The sequence below is a fragment of the Argopecten irradians genome, chromosome 9 (genome assembly GCF_041381155.1).
Source record: "Argopecten irradians isolate NY chromosome 9, Ai_NY, whole genome shotgun sequence".
In the NCBI taxonomy this organism is placed as follows: domain Eukaryota; kingdom Metazoa; phylum Mollusca; class Bivalvia; order Pectinida; family Pectinidae; genus Argopecten; species Argopecten irradians.
Window position 1 is genome coordinate 43,773,873 of NC_091142.1, and position 17,496 is coordinate 43,791,368.

General features: G+C 34.9%; 1 protein-coding gene across 2 annotated transcripts in view; it reads right to left on the reverse strand.

Moving 5' to 3' along the window:
* Positions 1-13,072, reverse strand: part of LOC138332398 (LHFPL tetraspan subfamily member 7 protein-like) — a 31,078-nt gene extending 18,006 nt beyond the window's left edge. Inside the window, exons 1-2 of one of the 2 annotated variants that reach the window (XM_069280492.1) lie at positions 12,766-13,072; positions 10,721-12,672 (exon numbers count right to left, since the gene is read on the reverse strand). In XM_069280492.1, the coding sequence (XP_069136593.1) occupies positions 10,721-11,096 (376 nt within the window). In that variant the 5' untranslated portion in view covers positions 11,097-12,672; positions 12,766-13,072. Of the gene's footprint in view, positions 1-10,720 lie in introns of both variants that reach the window. The other variant, XM_069280491.1, reaches the window with a different exon arrangement.
* Between the last annotated feature and the right edge of the window lie 4,424 nt (positions 13,073-17,496).

Genomic DNA, 17,496 nt, shown 5'->3' on the forward strand with positions numbered 1-17,496 from the left:
GCGTGGACATCACGCGTATTTATATCCATAATGATATATCACTGTTAGTTATCGTTGCATGGACATCACGGTATTTATATCAATAGGATATCCACTGTAGTTATCGTGCGTGGACATCACGGTATTTTATATCAATAACATAATCCACTGTAGTTATCGTGCGTGGACATCACGGTATTTATATCAATAGGATATCCACTGTAGTTATCGTGCGTGGACATCACAGTATTATATATCAATAGGATATCCACTGTAGTTATATCAATAGGATATCAACTCAGTAGTTTACATGCGTGGACATCCACTGTAAGTATTATATCAATAGGATACACCACTGTAGTTATATCAATACAGGATATCCACTGTAGTTATACATGCGTGGATCATCACGGTATTTATATCAATAAGGAATATCCACTTGTAGTTATTCGTGCGTGGACCATCACAGTATTTATATCAATAGGATATACCCACTGTAGTTATATCAATAGGATATCCCCTGTAGTTAACATGCGGTGGACATCACGGTATTTATATCAATAGTAAATCCACTGTAGTTATCATGCGTGGACATCACGGTATCATTATATAATAGGATATCCCACTGTAGTTATGCGTGCGTGGACATGGACATCACTGTTGTATATTTCGTGGACATCAGTATTTAACGATATCCACTGTAGTTATCGTGCGAGTGGACATCACTGTAAGTTATTTTTATCAATCCATCGGTACTATCAATAGCGATATCACTGCTGTAGTTATCATAGCTGGACATCATGTATTTATATCAATAGATATCCTTGTGTTATCGTGCGACATTGCTGTATTTATATCATATGCTGTAGTTATTTCATCCTATATCGACACTGCTGTTATAGCGTGCGTGGACATTGCTTTCATAGCGTTATCATTGCTGTTATCGTGCGTGGACATCACGTGTATTTATGCTGTTCAATAGATATCCATAGTTATCGTGCGTGGACATGCACATATTATATCATAGGATATCCACTTAGCTTATCGTGCTGGACATGCTATTTATCATAGCGATATCCACTGTAGTTATCGTGCGACATCACGGCTGTCATCAATAGCTATCCACTGTAGTTATCATGCTGCGTGGACATTGCTGTCATGTTTTATATCATAGCGACATTGCTGTCAGACATCGTGCTGTGGACATATGCGTATTTATGCTGTCAATAGCTTATCCACTGTATCATTGCGATATTGCTGTCATAGCGACATTGCTGTCATAGTGCTTCATTGCTGTCATATAGCGACATTGCATGTACATAGCGACAGTTGCTTGATGTCATAGCTGTCATATCGATAGTGGATCATTGCTGACATTGCATAGCGAAATTGCTGTCATAGCTTCTCCTGTTATTGCGACATTGCTGTCATAGCGATATCTATCATATGCGACATTGCTGCCATGCGTACTTCGACTGTCATTGGATATATGCTGTCACATGGTGACTCTTTCTTACTTCTTACATGAGATGCGACCTGCTGTCATGTATTTGAGGGTTAGCGACATGCTCGAGATATCAAGTCATTTTCCATATGTATTTGACGAACCGAAAACTCAACTCAACATATCGACTATATAAAACATCTGTTAAATTTACTGGAATTTCACTTCATGACATAATCATGAAAAACTGACAAACCATGCCAAATTGTAGTTGATCAATTTTTCGCCACAGGAAGCTGGACGGCATTCCATTTGTTTGTAATTATAACACCATTTGTAACATTTCTAATACGATTATTCAAGTTTAATTTCTAAAAGAATGTGAAAATGCACAGAGAGGAGATACAGATTGATGATTCCAACTCCCGAGGGGTTCAGCATCATGCGGGTCACTTCATCATTCACCCTCGGAGACCACATACGGGCTACTCAGTCCCTTTAAGGAGTTTCAAATCTTCTCTGAATGAACTATCAGTTTCCGTTGTAACACGGCGCGCATGTGTCGTTGTTATTGAATCTGTGCTAACGCGATTTATTGAGCTCGATAGGAATGTTGATGGAGGAAGCTGCTGGGATTGGTAGAGGAACGTAATTAAAGTAACAACTAATTAGATCGCAGGTTGACATTGGTCTGGGGATCATTAAAACATCATGGCGGTCAATCCCTGTGAGTTTTGCTTCCTCCATTTATATACGGTTAATCGACCTAACGATTGAAGCTGAATTCAAATAAATCTAACGTTTTTTTAGGATGACACCGAGATTTAAGGATTAACGGAGGCCTCATAGGAATAAGCTATATCACAAATGAATACATTATCAAAGAAACATACATTTGAAACAAAACCTTATTATAATATCCAAAAAAGTAAATAAATTCAGGATAACTTTCCACTGTTGTAATAATGTTATATAACAAAGAATGGTATTATAAATATTTTTCAATGAACAACATATGGTCACTGCATTGCGTAGCAAATATATCAGATCGAATTCCCAGTATATGTTAATAGGATCAGTACAAATCTAAATGCCGTGAGTTGAACGTATTAAGCATTGCTACTTTAACTATTAATACAGTATACTGTGCTAAACTGCAGGGAGTTTTTGTTGACTGATTGCTGTCAATAGCCACATTATGTGATATTGTCATGTAAAAAAGTCTATAAAAAATTGTTGTTGAAAGGTTATGACTATTGATATCCTGAGCTAGGTTTCATAGCTGTCATTTTATCATATGATATTGCTGTTTCCAGACATTGTATCTATTTTCATAGCGACATGATATCTACTTGTTATCGACATTAACATCACGGTAGCGACATTGCTGTCATCTGTCAGGTGTTATCTAGTTCGACATTTTTACATAGCGACATTGCTGTTTCATAGCGTTTTGCTGTCATTGCGATCATATTTGCGACATTTACTCATAGATATTGTTGTTTCCAGGTGCGACATTGTCATTTTTATCATAGCGATATTGTTTCATAGGTGACACTATTGCTGTCGGTTTACAAAGTATTGTTATAGCGACATTGTGTATATTGTCATCGGTTTACCATAAGTCATATTTCTCTATTAGCAGGATTTGTGTTATCATAGCGACATTGTTTACAATAGCTTATCCACTATCATAGTTACATTGTTGTCACGGCATTCTTATCTATTGACATTCTGTTTACCAGTAGTATGTTGTTTCAAGTGGACATTGCTGTCATTGCTTTCCACTGTATTCGACATTTCGGTTTACCAAAGTATTGCTGTCATTTGGTGTTATTATCATTGTTTACCAAAGTATTGTGTATCGTGTGCTGACATCACAGGTGTTATCTATGCTTCGGTTTCCAAATATTGTTGCAGGGACTATTGTTGTTATCTAGCGACATTGTTGTATATTGTGATTTTACCAAAGTATTGTTGTTTCCAGGTGTTATCTATTTGTTCGGTTACCAAAATTGTTGTTTTTTCATTTGACATCATGGTGTTATCTATTGTTGTTTACCATTGCTGTCATGTATTTGTTGCTTTCAGGTGTTATATTCTATTGTTCGGTTTTTCATAGTATTGTGTTTCCAGGTGTTATCTATTGTTCGGTTTACTATCATTAGTATTGTTGTTTATTGCTTTCTCACGTATTTCTATTAATACGGTTTCCTGTTATTGTTGTTTCAAGGTGTTATATTGTTGTATACCAAAGTTATGTGTGACATGTTTCTAGGTAAATACTATGTGTAATTTACCAAAGTATGTCATATCAATTTCCATATTTATTGATCATATTTTACCAAAGACAATACTGTTGTTTGTTTTCCACGGTCTTATCTATTGTATCAATTTTACCAAAGTCATAGCGACATTGTTGTTTCCAGGTGTTATCTATTGTTCGGTTTATTATAAGTTTGTTGTTTCCAGGTGTTCTCTATTGACATTTCGGATTACCAAGTATTGTTTTCAAATCCAGGTGATCTATTGTTCGGCTTACCTAAAGTATTAGCGACATTGCTAACATTGTTTTACCAGGTGTTATCTATTGTATCGGTTTACCAACTCCCGTATTGTTGTTGCATCATGGTGGTCATTCATCATTGCTGTTCGGTTTACCAAAGTATGCTTATATTGTTTCAGGTGTTATCTAATGTTGTTTACCAAAGTATTGTTGTTTCATCAAGGTCGTATCTATTGCTGTATTGTTTCAGTATTGGTCATCAGGTATTTTAATACAGAATTTTAAGGTCATTCAGTCTATCGGTATTTACCAAATTTGTTGTTTCCAGGTGTTATCTATTGTTCGGTTACCAAGGTCTGTTGCTTTAAAGGTGTTATTATTGTTCATAGGAAAGCTTTATTGTATTGTTGTTAGTATAATATCATTTGTTGTTTATGGTCTACATTGCGGTTAACGAAATATTGTAATTGTTGTTTCTTGGTCATTATATTGTTCATTTACCAAAGTATTGTTGTTTCATGGTGTTATCTATTGTTCGACATTTTAAAAGTCATGTTGTTTCCAGGTGTTATCAATGTTCGGTTTACGACAATTGTTATCCATGTTATATGTATGATTATTTAATTCGACATTTATTTGTCAAATATTTTGTTTTAAGGTCTTATCTATTTTTTAAGTTTCAAAGTATTGTTCTGTCATAGGAATTTTTTTCATATATCATATGCTGTTCGGTTTACCAAGGACAAAAATGTTGCTGTTTAACATTGCTGGGATTTAATTATCAAAGAAACATATTGTTGTTTCCAGGTCAAAACATTATTCAACTCGGTTCAATAATTGCTGTATTGTTTAACTATAATAACATTGTTGTAAGTATTGTTTTTAAGGTGCATATCATTGACATTGCAAAGTATTGTTGGTATTTAAAGTATTGCCGACATTGTTTGGATCATTGTTGTTTAGGTTTACCAAAGTATTGTTGTTTCCAGGTGTTTATTGTTGTTTCCAGGTGTTATCTATTGTTGTTTCAAATGATATCTATTGTTGTTTCAAGGTGTTATCTATTGTTCGGTTTACCAAAGTATTGTTGTTTCCAGGTGTTATCTATTGTTCGGTTTACCAAAGTATTGTTGTTTCCAGGTGTTATCTATTGTTCGGTTTACCAAAGTATTGTTGTTTCCAGGTGTTATCTATTGTTCGGTTTACCAAAGTATTGTTGTTTCCAGGTGTTATCTATTGTTCGGTTTACCAAAGTATTGTTGTTTTCAGGTGTTATCTATTGTTCGGTTTACCAAAGTATTGTTGTTTCCAGGTGTTATCTATTGTTCGGTTTACCAAAGTATTGTTGTTTCCAGGTGTTATCTATTGTTCGGTTTACCAAAGTATTGTTGTTTCCAGGTGTTATCTATTGTTTGGTTGACTGGAGAGCAGTCAGAGATTTGCTGACTCCTTTAACGTCATACCGATTGCTTTTTAACTGGATGAAGTGGCTGGCGATTAATGTTTATTACATTTTTAAGGAAAGCTGTTCTTGTCTATAAAATTGTACATAAACATTATACACAATAAGTTTAGCTGTGTTAGGCATATTACTTTTAGAAGTACAAAATGCCTTCAGTATACATGTGTATGTTTTGTATTCCAAATGTAAAAACTATTACACCTACTCAAATATATTAAACAAATAACAAGAGGCCCATGGGCCTTAACGGTCATCTGAGTACCTTGGCAATAATCATATAGGAAATTAATTAGATATAGTGTCATGGTTGACATCTTCGATTGGGGATCAACCAGAGATGTAACAACACTTTGTTGGGACCATGTCAGGCTCCTTTCATGCAAGTTTCAGCCAAATCGAACCGGTAGAACTTGAGAAGAAGTTCAAAATGTGTTTTCAAGATGGCGGCTGTGGCGGCCATCTTGGATTTCGGATCAACCCGAAAATAAACAACACTTTGTCGGGACCATGTCAGGATCATTTCATGCAAGTTTCAGCCAAATCGCACTTGTAGAACTTGAGAAGAAGTTCAAAATGTGTTTTCAAGATGGTGGCTGTGGCGGCCATCTTGGATTTTGGATCGACCCGAAAAATAAGAACACTTTGTCGGGACCATGTCAGGATCATTTCATGCAAGTTTCAGCCAAATCGCACCGGTAGAACTTGAGAAGAAGTTCAAAATGTGTTTTCAAGATGGCGGCTGTGGCGGCCATCTTGGATTTCGGATCGACCCGAAAAATAACAACACACTTTGTCGGAACCATGTCAGGATCATTTCATGCAAGTTTCAGCCAAATCGCACTAGTAGAACTTGAGAAGAAGTTCAAAATGTGTTTTCAAGATGGCGGCTGTGGCGGCCATCTTGGATTTTGGATCGACCCGAAAAAATAACAACACTTTGTCGGGACTATGTCAGGATCATTTCATGCAAGTTTCAGCCAAATCGCACCGGTAGAACTTGAGAAGAAGTTCAAAATGTGTTTTCAAGATGGCGGCTGTGGCGGCCATCTTGGATTTCGGATCGACCCGCAAAATAACAACACTTTGTCGGGACCATGTCAGGATCATTTTTATGCAAGTTTCAGCCAAATCGCACTTGTAGAACTTGAGAAGAAGTTCAAAAATGTGTTTTCAAGATGGCGGCTGTGGCGGCCATCTTGGATTTCGGATCGACCCAAAAAATAACAACACTTTGTCGGGACCATGTCAGGATCATTTCATGCAAATCTCAGCCAAATCGCACTGGTAGAACTTGAGAAGAAGTTTCAAAATGTGTTTTCAAGATGGCGGCTGTGGCGGCCATCTTGGATTTCGGATCGACCCGAAAAATAACAACACTTTGTCGGGACCATGTCAGGATCATTTCATGTAAGTTTCAGCTCAATCCCACTGGTCAAACTTGAGAAGAAGATTGAAATGTGAAAAGTTTACGGACGGCGGACAGCGCACGGCGGACGGCGCACGGCGGACGGCGCACGGCGCACGACGACGGACGAAGCATGATGACTATAGGTCATTCTGACCCTTCGGGTCAGATGACCTAAAAAGATAAGTTATTGGAACTGCCATTAGTATTTCTGTTTTTAAACTTATATATGAAAGATGTGTTTCACAATTTTTTAGTTTTTGTAATTGACATTACGGACGGACAGTCAGTAGGAGCACTTCCCCATTGGTCAATCGTGGTGATGGACTGATGTGACTAGAGCTCTAGATTTAGTTAATACCCACCATATTGTTGTTTCCAGGTGTTATCTATTGTTTGGTTGACTGGAGAGCAGTCAGAGATTTGCTGACTCCTTTAACGTCATACCGATTGCTCTTTAACTGGATGAAGTGGCTGGCGATTAATGTTTATTACATTTTTAAGGAAAGCTGTTCTTGTCTATAAAATTGTACATAAACATTATAAACAATAAGTTTAGCTGTGTTAGGCATATTACTTTTAGAAGTACAACATGCCTTCAGTATACATGTGTATGTTTTGTATTCCAAATGTAAAAACTCTTACACCTACTCAAATGTATTAAACAAATAAAAAGATAAGGTATTGGAACTGCCATTAGTATTTCTGCTTTTAAACTTATATATGAAAGATGTGTTTCACAATTTTAGTTTTGTAATTGTCATTACGGACGGACAGTCAGTAGGAGCACTTCCCAATTGGTCAATCGTGGTGATGGCTGATGTGACTAGAGCTCTAGATCTAGCCACCATTAATCAAAGTAAAAGAATGTTTAGTATTATGAGATGTTTTTAAAATTATATTGCTATGGTCCTATTTGTATTTTTGTTTTCATTATTAAAATTATAGCATTTTTGATACAGGGCCATGTACTAAATTAGACCTATTTTAACAGGTAACCATAGTGAACTGTAAATACATTCATACAGGGCCAGGTACTGAATTAGACCTATTTTAACAGGTAACCATGTAATAAAACATGTTATTACCATTATTGTTTGATGTTATCCAAAAGTCATAGCGTTGATCAGACAAAAAACAATGGTCTGGATGACTCCATCAACATGTTTATCAAAGCACAAAATCAAGTTGTCAATACATAAGTTAGGTTAACAAATAAAGCAGGTTGTGGTCATGGAGAATGTGGTTAGTAATAGGAATATCATTATGTTCTAAGCCTTGTCAGTTTCATGGAACCAACTAAAATGTTTTCGTAAAAATTGCAAATTTAAATACCTATTAACAAAAAGTATAAGGATTCGAATTGAGAGATAGCAATTATATGTAAATACGGAAAGGTTTCATTTGTTTAACAAACGTGTCGCTTAGTATTGCAGTAAAATCGACAGCATCCAACTAGACTCGTGTTCTAGAGCGAGTTCTCAAGTATAAAAACTATAAGATGTAATCTGCAATATGACTTAGTTATGGCGGCACGTGCGCGCGTTATCAGTGACTATATAATGTATTGGGATATATTTCTTTATTTTGGAATCCGAATGTTATCATAATTAGTATCGGGGCACCATATATTCGGTAAGACTTACATTGGTACCAGGTTTTTGGATATAAAAATCATTTGGATACGAACCATTGCTCCAGATGTGTTTACAAGTGGATCAAAAATCTCTTTTTCTTGGCTGTATTATAGGTACACGAGCAGCGTCCAAAGTGATCAGACGGTCGCTATTGGTGATTACGTGTAGTGATGGAGATGATCATTTACATTAACCCAGAGGTATAGTGATGATAATCAAGCCAGATAAGGATGATTCTATATATTTTGTCAATGGAAATAAAAAAAGATAGAAAAAGAAAACCATAGCATTTTTGCACATAATTATTTAAGATTTAGATTAACAATCGTTTTTATTAGTTAAAATAGGGTTATAATTTTTCTATTTTGACTAGACTTGTCATTGGTATGAGAGATTTATTGTTTTCATATGTTGATGATTACTGTACATGCGGCCTATAAGAATGTTTACACACAGTGATTAATGTGTAAGGACTAGATGTACCGAACTAATCCACTCTATAACCTTAATATTTCCAGGCTGTTAAACAATAAATCAACAAACACTGGGCCACTCTACCATTACAGATGATCAGAAACAGAATGAAGAAAGGATGTGAAAATAAACAGCCACACTCGACCTTTACTTTCTGTAATAACATTAAACACTGGAGTCCCCATATGACCTTTACTTTGCGGAAGTCATTGTAATAATACCGTCCCCATTACGTACGTCAGTCAGACTAGTTTGAAATGAATTAGATTTCGATCAATCACCTATCAATGGTTCCAGTAGATGGTAAAGCGTTTTATAGCCGTGATCAGTCTGTGTAGGACAGACGTTTGTGTCTATTACATATAACGACAATCAATATGTCGTCATGTATACGTAATAGTCACGAAAATGCAAATGTTATTAAAACAAACACCATAACTTAAACAATCTATTAAGAAATGAAAATATAAATGTTCACTATAGCAGTTTTTCTGCCACCGACAAGACCATACACATACCGCGTTAGTTGTTGGCAATAAACTATCTTTAGTGAAAATGAAAAGAGACGATATCCGTCATGTCAAGACTATCTTTAAATTAGTTGAAATACTGGAAATTCAAATTGTGTATACGTGTTTGTATTAAAATGAAGTTATCGTTTTAGACCCAGTTGTGACACGCCTGACCAGTCATTTTCTACATTGCTTATTGGTGATACTAAAACATTGCTCCCCAACCTTTCCATTGGTTGTTCAGGACACGACGTAGACAATAGATACTATAAACACAAATTCATTGACTAGATTATAGACACGGGTCTGATACACTACATTCTTTTGAAATTAATTTCATGGACGCAAGTACTAAATGAATGATTTACTAAATCAGATGCCTTTTCGAAAATTTCCCTCCCATTTCCTACACTTGTAACGAAAATTGTTTTGGTGTTATAAAGTTATCACATATACCGAGGTGGTAAAGTTACATGCCGTGCTGTCATCAAGGCCGCGCTACCAAAGATAGATCCATAAACAGCAGTTTTGACAAAGTCTTTTTTAATGTTGTATATTACGTATTTTATTAAGAATGTTAAATCTATTTTGAATAAAACAATATCATCTGATTATTAATACTAAATATGGGGATTGGTATTTACGTAGGAAGTGCCAACGTGCCTGAAAGGATAATATTACCTGCGGATGTCTGTATGTAAGTCATTGTACCGGACAACGTGCCTGAAAGGATAATATTACCTGCGGATGTCTGTATGTAAGTCATTGTACCGGACAACTTGTCTGAAAGGATAATATTACCTGCGGATGTCTGTATGTAAGTCATTGTACCGGACAACGTGCCTGAAAGGATAATATTACCTGCGGATGTCTGTATGTAAGTCATTGTACCGGACAACTTGTCTGAAAGGATAATATTACCTGCGGATGTCTGTATGTAAGAAGGATAATATTACCTGCGGATTTCTGTATGTAAGAGGGACAATATTACCTGCGGATGTCTGTTTGTAAGTCATTGTACCGGACAACTTGTCTGAAAGGATAATATTACCTGCGGATGTCTGTATGTAAGTCATTGTACCGGACAACGTGCCTGAAAGGATAATATTACCTGCGGATGTCTGTATGTAAGTCATTGTACCGGACAACTTGTCTGAAAGGATAATATTACCTGCGGATGTCTGTATGTAAGAAGGATAATATTACCTGCGGATTTCTGTATGTAAGAGGGATAATATTACCTGCGGATGTCTGTTTGTAAGTCATTCTACCGGACAACTTGTCTGAAAGGATAATATTACCTGCGGATGTCTGTATGTAAGTCATTGTACCGGACAACTTCCGACTCCAGTCCACAGCCATTAACATTGTAGCCATTCCTAGAATCAAGCTAGCTAGCAAAATGGCACATCCGGTTGAAAATAATAAAAATGTCGCCTGCCAAGCTCCTGAAGGAATGTTGACAACACTTAGCTGACCACCATAAAACGAACACATCCGGTTTGTAAGGTCAGTACTCGCACCACCACTTCCGGATCCTTTACAGTATATGTAAACTCCGAAGGAATGAATACTGTCCGGATGTATGATCCAAAATGGCTGAAGCAGACTGAAAGCACATGTAGCGGCGACCAAAGCCGTGATTAGTATCCATATATAGGATACGAAAGAAATCATTGTTCTGCATTTCTGTTCTCAAAGTCAGAGAATTAATTCACCTCTACTCGACCTCAGATCCCACTATTCATAGAAATGTTTTTATTGATAGATACGTTACCACCGCAACAGCAATAAGAGACGCAATTATTATTTCCAATAAAATGGTATAACCTTTGGTCTACTTTGTCTTGTAATATATCTGTTACTATTGGCAATTGAAAAATGATAAGCTGCTTAATTATCACATACTTTTTCGGAATATTCCATATTTATTGAATAAACAGTGTATTTTATGAATCACAATAAATTCCTATACACCAATATTCCATGGTAGAGTGACCATTCTAAACTCTAATCCTCTAGAGAAATTCCCCCGGCTATATCAAGACTAGCAAAATCCAGAGTTGCTCACAACCAATCAAATTTGGTCTTTTATACTGACCATCACATTCTTGACCATGCACATTAATGAATCCAGTTATCCCGATTAGGTCTGGAGAAAATATTCCACTGCGATTCGATGGAGTGTGAAATTAGTTAAATCGTGCATGGTTAGTAAATGCAAGTAATCGGAACTGAATACCGCCTTCCGGATCCAAATGTTACATTAACCAATTGTTACTCCAAGCCAACCGTTCGGCAGTCACCCATTGATGTTAACGTGTGTAGAAAGATATAACGGCATGTACTGAGATTTCCGACAGGAAAACAAAACTAATTCAGTTTCACAAACGCAGCTAATATTGATAGCAAAATTATGTCAATCTTAATTAATTCGTCTGCAATTACAAACGCATCTCTCGTTACACTTCGATATAAAACAAACTTGAATTGTAATTATCCAATTTGTTAAATCACAGATGTTTGATAAAAGAACATCACTTGATACGTGTTGACACACTTGGTATGATCAGCTTCATAGCTCTATCCGTACAGCAACATAAGGCAGGCTATAATTAATAAAACCTGTTAGATCTTAAAGCGCCGAATAATTCCGGATTTATCGAATCCCTCCGATTCGTAGCGTATGTTTACAGTCCTCTGTGGTGGATGGTTCCGTGCGAGACTGGAATTATTAGCTGCTCTGTGCATATAGAAAATCCAATACCGCTATCGGAGCTATCACTATTCTCAAGTGGACATTGTCCAGTTGCCGGTCAATGCAGTCGAATGGTCAAATTGATAGGTCCGAATTTAATCTCCAATCTCCGAATTATCACTGGTCCGCGCAGAGAATTCGATATTACACGGCCAGTCTATTATAACTATCACTAATCCCTTTTGGACGCTGGTCTGGTGCTGGTCATTTTGGCCAAACTATCTCTTGACCTATGTCCACAGTAATCTTATATCCTTTAAATTGACTTTCCCTGTCCGTATCAGTACTGGTACACGCTTCTGAACTATCCTGTTGATAGAGACATGCTCGCCTCTTTGATGTGCCGTCCGGTGTAGTTACATAAATTGGGGATCTACATCAGCGCCGTATCAATCCGTACATGTATACCTAGGTTTGGTTCTCTACTACGCCGACAACATGTCAAGTTCACACATTAACGATCGTTTCACCTAGATATTCCTGTATGAAGAAGATCTGAAATGTTAATGGCAGAACATGCCCGTTTTGTTAAATATATCTGTTTTAAGATATAACAATTAACACATTTGTATAGATACTGATATGTACCTTATTTTTCTTCTGGGGCAGGTATCGTTATAAAACACTACATCCATGTATACTACAGAAGAGTCATACAAAATGATTTGAATTACTGTAAACAAAACAATTCCTACTAGGTACTGTTCATCAAATTTGTTTTCTATGAATTAAAAAAAAACCTCTGATCAATGAAATCGAATACAATTGAAATTCTGTTGAGCCGATTTAACACATAAGTTGTTGTTCCTATCACGGCTCTCCATGCCTGGCTCCGGCTGCACTCTCAGATCACACCGGTTGATAAGTTACTGCTTCCCGCCCTACACTCGCGATCGGCTGCTGAGGCAGCTCTCACACATTGGGACGAGTTGACGTCTGTGTACTGTTATACGTATGGACGACCAGGCCGTTAATCTACGGAGGATAACTTGTACTACTGTACTTTTACTCTAAAATCTTTTGCGCATCTGACTTTATATTATACATCTGTATGAAGAAGTGCAGTTCCAAATTTGCCCGATCGTTTTGATAGTATCGGACATGTCACTGTAGTGATTGAGCCGTACAGAATAATTACATGTACCGTATTACTAGTAAGGGCTCACGTAAAGCGACGTTTTGCCATACAGAGTCCTTTTCTATTTCAATTGGGTATCGTTAATATCTTATGATAAAAAAGATAATCCTTGTGCTACATTTTAGGATATGATGCTGAGAAGGAAAATGTACCTACACATGTATAGACTTATCGTAAAGATATGCAAAATGTTAACATCAATTAAAAACAAATATGGCTATTTCATATTATATTCAAATAAATTTCGTTTTATACCATGTACATTTGTACAAATGTGTGTTCGGGAACCATAGAGAAATAATGGTTGACGATATAATGCTTACTTACAGTATAACAAATGACAGCGATATGTGCTAAACCTCGTTCAGCAGTACTGGGCTCGCATGTAAAACTGTGATTTATAATGGAGGCAGCATTCAGAAAAGGAATTAGAACTGTTTTAGCTATTGTTGAATCTATTCTTCAGTTTGAATATAAATGTTAAAGCGGTTCGAACTCCATACCATATTTAGACAGTAAAATTCTGATGTTGTACTATACACCGGCGCCCTGTCTATACCAGAGTAATGCCCAACACTGTCTATTGATGTATAATTTGATAAATCATGCTTGTCTATTAAAGCTGTATGGTCTATGGCTTTTTTTCTAATTGTGTCATAGAAAAAACCATTTAAAGTGTTCTACATATTTTTATTCGCCTCTCTAAGTTTTAAACTTCTCATATTTACCGAGTTTTGTAAAGTTCGTATTCGTAAAGTTATTAGATAATTAAATCTTAATAATGATTTTCCATGTGTACACGTTTAAAATAGCAGGAAATCTCCAAACTGTTCCAATCTGTGCGGGTATTGCGTTGTTGGTCACCAGATACGACTCGGTTTTCCGGTATTATCCGAAAGTGGGAAACACACCGTTGACTGTGGCGCTTCTTTCAAAACGTGTGATATTTCATGCGACATTTACCACTATGTGTACAGTATGTTGATGCTTTTATTGGTCTGAACCATCATATAAAAGCATCTATAATCACACATTGTATGTTTTATGACAGTTTGTGATGGTGACAAGAAATAAACTTTTAAATGATTTTACTGATGACTTAACTGCGATAACATGTTCTCCTTGTTCCCGCCACTTTGATAAGGAAAGTGTTTAGATAAGTTGATTGGGGTATGAACGCTAACAACAAATACCGGTTTTATACAGTTACAATGTCAAATATATAGCTACGATCTCTTCAGTTCTCTGATGAGACACGTCGGAAGGAATAAATTTAAATATATTTCTTAAGTTTACTGAGAATGCCGGTTTTATATACAAGTTTACTGAGAATACCGGTTTTATATATAAGTTTACTGAGAATACCGGTTTTTTATATACGTTTACTGAGAATAAAGGTTTTATATATAAGTTTACTGAAAATACCGGTTTTATATATAAGTTTACTGAAAATACCGGTTTTATATATAAGTTTACTAAGAATACCGGTTTTATATATAAGTTTACTGAGAATACCGGTTTTATATATAAGTTTACTGAGAATACCGGTTTTATATATAAGTTTACTGAGAATACCGGTTTTATATATAAGTTTACTGAGAATACCGGTTTTATATATAAGTTTACTGAGAATACCGGTTTTATATATAAGTTTACTGAGAATACCGGTTTTATATATAAGTTTACTGAGAATACCGGTTTTATATATAAGTTTACTGAGAATACCGGTTTTATATATAAGTTTACTGAGAATACCGGTTTTATATATAAGTTTACTGAGAATACCGGTTTTATATATAAGTTTACTGAGAATACCGGTTTTATATATAAGTTTACTGAGAATACCGGTTTTATATATAAGTTTACTGAGAATACCGGTTTTATATATAAGTTTACTGAGAATACCGGTTTTATATATAAGTTTACTGAGAATACCGGTTTTATATATTAGTTTACTGAAGAATACCGGTTTTTATATATAAGTTTTACTGAGAATACCGGTTTTATATATAAGTTTACTGAGAATACCGGTTTTATATATAAGTTTACTGAGAATACCGGTTTTATATATAAGTTTACTGAGAATACCGGTTTTATATATAAGTTTACTGAGAATACCGGTTTTATATATAAGTTTACTGAGAATACCGGTTTTATATATAAGTTTACTGAGAATACCGGTTTTATATATTAGTTTACTGAGAATACCGGTTTTATATATAAGTTTACTGAGAATACCGGTTTTATTATATATAAGTTTACTGAGAATACCGGTTTTATATATAAGTTTACTGAGAATACCGGTTTTTATATATAAGTTTACTGAGAATACCGGTTTTATATATAAGTTTACTGAGAATACCGGTTTTATATATAAGTTTACTGAGAATACCGGTTTTATATATAAGTTTACTGAGAATACCGGTTTTATATATAAGTTTACTGAGAATACCGGTTTTATATATAAGTTTACTGAGAATACCGGTTTTATATATAAGTTTACTGAGAATACCGGTTTTATATATAAGTTTACTGAGAATACCGGTTTTATATATAAGTTTACTGAGAATACCGGTTTTATATATAAGTTTACTGAGAATACCGGTTTTATATATAAGTTTACTGAGAATACCGGTTTTATATATAAGTTTACTGAGAATACCGGTTTTATATATAAGTTTACTGAGAATACCGGTTTTTATATATAAGTTTACTGAGAATACCGGTTTTATATATAAGTTTACTGAGAATACCGGTTTTATATATAAGTTTACTGAGAATACCGGTTTTATATATATAAGTTTACTGAGAATACCGGTTTTATATATAAGTTTACTGAGAATACCGGTTTTATATATAAGTTTACTGAGAATACCGGTTTTATAAATAAGTTTACTGAGAATACCGGTTTTATAATAAGTTTACTGAGAATACCGGTTTTATATATAAGTTTACTGAGAATACCGGTTTTTATATATAAGTTTACTGAGAATACCGGTTTTATATATAAGTTTACTGAGAATACCGGTTTTTATATATAAGTTTACTGAGAATACCGGTTTTTATATATAAGTTTACTGAGAATACCGGTTTTATATATTAAGTTTACTGAGAATACCGGTTTTATATATAAGTTTACTGAGAATACCGGTTTTTATATATATAAGTTTACTGAGAATACCGGTTTTATATATAAGTTTACTGAGAATACCGGTTTTATATATAAGTTTACTGAGAATACCGGTTTTTTATATAAGTTTACTGAGAATGCCAGTTTTATATATAAGTTTACTGAGAATACCGGTTTTATATATAAGTTTACTGAGAATACCGGTTTTATATATAAGTTTACTGAGAATACCGGTTTTATATATAAGTTTACTGAGAATACCGGTTTTATATATAAGTTTACTGAGAATACCGGTTTTATATATAAGTTTACTGAGAATACCGGTTTTATATATTAGTTTACTGAGAATACCGGTTTTATATATAAGTTTACTGAGAATACCGGTTTTATATATAAGTTTACTGAGAATACCGGTTTTATATATAAGTTTACTGAGAATACCGGTTTTATATATAAGTTTACTGAGAATACGGTTTTATATATAAGTTTACTGAGAATACCGGTTTTATATATAAGTTTACTGAGAATACCGGTTTTATATATAAGTTTACTGAGAATACCGGTTTTATATATAAGTTTACTGAGAATACCGGTTTTATATATAAGTTTACTGAGAATACCGGTTTTATATATAAGTTTACTGAGAATACCGGTTTTATATATAAGTTTACTGAGAATACCGGTTTTATATATAAGTTTACTGAGAATACCGGTTTTAATATAAGTTTACTGAGAATACCGGTTTTATATATTAGTTTACTGAAAATGCCAGTTTTATATATTAGTTTAAACGTATTGGCGAAGACATTTTCTGCCCTTCATGTAGCCAGTTCCATTTCAAAATATTCATAACAAACCCTTTTTTCTCAGTTTAAGAAACATATTATCTTAAACTGAGAAAAATACAAAAACATTAAGTCTTTGGTCGTTGATACGTCCAAGTGATACCTCGGCATGCGCTCTCGCTAGGATCTTTACCACTGGCGTTCCCCAGGGAACCACCATCTCCCCTATTCTATTACGGCTGTGGACGACGCTTTGATACGAGACG